The sequence below is a fragment of the Populus euphratica genome, unplaced genomic scaffold, assembly GCF_000495115.2.
Source record: "Populus euphratica unplaced genomic scaffold, PopEup_1.0 scaffold327.1, whole genome shotgun sequence".
Classification (NCBI taxonomy): Eukaryota; Viridiplantae; Streptophyta; class Magnoliopsida; order Malpighiales; family Salicaceae; genus Populus; species Populus euphratica.
In genome coordinates this window covers 1-3,882 of record NW_011500214.1, presented here as the reverse complement: position 1 = coordinate 3,882, position 3,882 = coordinate 1, and the positions used below count along the sequence as shown (strand labels likewise).

The 3,882-nt window shown below is 31.1% G+C and overlaps 1 protein-coding gene across 1 annotated transcript; it reads right to left on the bottom strand.

Moving 5' to 3' along the window:
- Nucleotides 1-653: 653 nt before the first annotated feature.
- Nucleotides 654-2,447, bottom strand: LOC105112170 (F-box/kelch-repeat protein At3g23880-like). Its single transcript, XM_011007765.1, has one exon. The coding sequence runs from the start codon at nucleotides 2,305-2,307 to the stop codon at nucleotides 880-882; it is 1,428 nt and encodes a 475-aa protein (XP_011006067.1). The 5' UTR covers nucleotides 2,308-2,447; the 3' UTR covers nucleotides 654-879.
- Between the last annotated feature and the right edge of the window lie 1,435 nt (nucleotides 2,448-3,882).

Below are 3,882 nucleotides of genomic sequence, written 5' to 3'. Positions count from 1 at the left end.
ATTCATAAAATAGAGAGATACAATTGAGTTTTTGCAATGATCATTGACTGCATGTCTGCGGTGTGATAAAATTATACTAGAGAGCTCAGGACGTCCATATTTTATTTTGATTCAACACATGCTCTTTCCTACAGAATAGTATGGCAGTGTCCGCCATTTGCAAGCTAAAAGCACTGATGGACTAATTTATGCATACACAATTTCTCCTTGTCCAGAGGAAAAAACAGAAGCATAAACAAACTCCAGTTACACAAAATTAATCAAAGAACAATGTCAAAATCAAGCACACAAATTAACAGTTCATGGCCACAAAAGGTCATCTATTTATGATATCAACATACAGCTTTATCATTCTCATTAGAGAGAGAGAGAGAGAGAGAAGCATTATAGCATCTTAGAATTATGAAATCTTGATTTGTATAGAAGCGTATAGAAAGATTGAATACAGCTTACCGAAAAATTGCATCCAGCCAGCCAACTTTGAATAAAAGCAGAGAGAGAGAGAGAGAGAGAATTTGACTTTGAAAAAAGGTTAAGAGAGAAAAGCAAAACAGTATATATTAATTGTTTGTGCCCTCTAGCAAGATTTATACAAGTTTTAGTTAACAATTGACTAAACAAAACCTAGAAAAGATACAGATAGCAAAGAAAAATAGAATCAGACAAAAATAAAATTCATTAAGAAAAGAGAAGCTTGTCATAACTCTAGCACCCCTTATTCTATAGACAATAGCAGGAGATTCTTTACAGGATCATGATTTTCTTTGTCGAATAAAACACAATGCTCATCAAATTGAAAAGACAGCTACCAAGTAGATGCATAGTAAAAAGGTTTGAACCCAACACTGTTGTTTCTCATTATGCTTGTTTTCTAAAACATCAGACCTGACCATCAACAACGGGTGAAACCAGGCTCTGAATGTACACATCTGCTTCTATACAAGAACTAGCACCATTCATCACAGGGTACCTGAAAGTACCATGTTTGGGATTGTAAATCACTAAAACTGACTTACACTCCAACAGAACCTCACCTCCAACATCAATGCACAGCGGCACTGAATAATGAAACCACAAAGGATCATCCAAATATGGTATGCTAAACAGCTTAGTCCAGGAATCTCTAACTCCAAACTCCTTCAAAACCCAGACATCAGCACGAACCCCTTGATAGTTACACATCACACAGAGCCAGCCTTGTAAGACCCCCAACACTCTCTCATAACCAACCGCCCCATAATCAGGCTGCACAACCTCCTCGAACATCTCTTGGGCTAAATCAAAAGCAACAATAGACCACGCTGACCCTACACTCCCTTCAGGCATAATCGGCCAACAAAGCTTCCCATCAACATGTTTTCCTGAAACATCATATGGAAGACCAAGCCCAAAATCCTCAAGCCTCCTCCAACACTCACCCTTCAATGCACAAACCTTAATTCTTGTCACATATCTATTACCTCCATACACACTCTTAGTCAGAAAACAAAACATAGCCAGCACCTTATAGTCATCTATTTGACTATCATAACCAAACCCAAAAACAGTATAGCTCCCTAATTTCTTTGCAAATCTCAAATCAGGCAATCTGTTAAAAACCCTTGTAGATGGGTTCCATAAGACCACAAAATCCTGCTTAATACCCAAACACAGTAGACCATCACAGGACCCAACAACCCAATCATAACGATAGGTATCCTTCAATAGATAGTAATCAAGCACAACAGCATCAGTCACTGGGTTATTATAAACAGAGTAAAGTGAGCAGCTTTTGAGCCTAAACAGTGGCTCGCTGGAGGAAATAACGATTTCTGGAGAGAAATCAGGGTCGTTTCTGGATAATTTCTTGACCTTTTCGAGATGGGTCTTGATGAAATGGGGATTTGAAACCAGGGATTTGAATGATTTGGAAACGCATCTGAATTTGATGAGGGATTTGGCTGGCAACCGAGATAGGATTTCAATGATGAGTTCGTGAGGGAGGGACGGCAGTGGAGGTCGTGTTTTCTTGGTTCTTTTTTCATTGGTTTGTGGTGGCGAGAGGTTGTGATCGTTGTTTTGCCGTTTTTGAGATGGCCCAGTTGATGTTGAGGAAGAAGAAGATGAGGACGAAGAAGAGGCTGGCATTGGTCGGTCTTTAGGAGTTGGATCTGTGACTCGCGAGTTCTTGGAGTTGGTTGGGAATGGGTGAGTTGCCTCGCTTTCTCCGTTTTCAGACTCCATTTCTGGGATTCTTTTCTCCGTTTGGTTGTTGTGTGTAAATACGCTTGGGGGATGGATTTTATGATGTTTCGTACGGTTTGTCATTGCCTGTGCAGTGATTTTTAAAGTAGTTTTTAAAATATTTTTCGTAAATCGATGGTTTCTTCATGGTTGTGATATTCTCACAGTAAGTATTTTGTTCAACATAAACTTACTTCTTCCATCGTAATAACGACAAGACTTTCTGCATCTATGGATAAATTGATGAATAATGTTAGAACATGGTAAATATTCACCCAGTTTGGTTTAGGATCTGTTTATAAATATAGTTATTGTTATTTTTTAAAATATTTTTATATTAAAAATATATTAAAATAATATTTTTTATTTTTTAAAAATTATTTTTAAAATCAATGCATTAAAAAAATCTAAAATATACAAAAAACTTCATTTGAAAAAATTAATTTTTTTAAAAAATATAATTACAACCGCGTTGCTAAATACAGGATATCATTACTACATTATTAAGTTTCAATTTTACTTATAATTCAATAGTTAAGAAGGGATTCATCATTTTTAAATTGTGAAAATCTCCAAGGATATAAAGAAGTGACAATTATAAAAAAAATTAATTTTGTATTTTATATAAAAAATATTAATTTTATATTTTATATATATAGAAAAAAAATTTTCAATCTTGTTATCAAACATGCATTTTATAAGCTAAAAAACATAGTTCATTACATCATTTCTAATTCTATTACATATACTTAATGTATAATCACTTAGTGATTACTAACTTGATTTCCTACACTATATGCTGAGGGACTGCACATTTTTTCGTAACGCAAAAAAGATGCAAATATTGTTAATGTTTTTTATATAGTCGAGAAAGATTTTAACTATAAACTAAAAAGTTGAAAATGTATTTAATAAAATAAATTAAAAAATTTATATACTAATAAACAGTAATAAATATGTTGATTCTAACAAAAAAAATTACATAGAAAAACAATAAAAATATATATTAAGATATTTCATCTCATATTAAAAGGAGCTCTTCAATTGATTTTTTTCTAGAATATAAATAATGTAAACTCTATTAAAAAAAATATATTACAATTCTTTCTTTTTTATTAGTATATATTTTCCAACAAAAATATATGTTTTTTAGTCATGGGTTCTTAATTTGATTAAAAAAAAATGAAAAGAGTTAGAATAAATATTGATAATTTTTTTTTCATTCAATATTAGTACAGATTATTATCAAAAAAAAATTATTGCATTAATATATAATTATTCATAAAACAATCAATAATATCATCATAAAAAAATTTCAATCTTCTTCAAAACAACAAGGATTACCTTTTTCTAATAAAAGGAGGAATAATTAAAATAAAAAATTTGTAAAGAAATCAAGCTATATGAAATAAGTAGAAAACATATATTTCTCAAATCTAAATTGCATTAATATATCTTTTGATTATTTTAGTGAAAGTATATTTCTTAACTAAAATCACTATGTAAAAAAAATCCATAATTGTCGAAGTAAAAAAAATATATATTAAAATAATGTTTTCATATTTTATATGTGACTCAAGGCTTAATAACAATATATTTAAAAAAAATTGATTTTAAATGATCATTCATGAGATATTTATTATTATTATTATTATTATT

Bases quoted from the DNA above. Each gene is read 5' to 3' on its own strand.
- LOC105112170 (XM_011007765.1), bottom strand. From the start codon at position 2,307: ATGACAAACCGTACGAAACATCATAAAATCCATCCCCCAAGCGTATTT.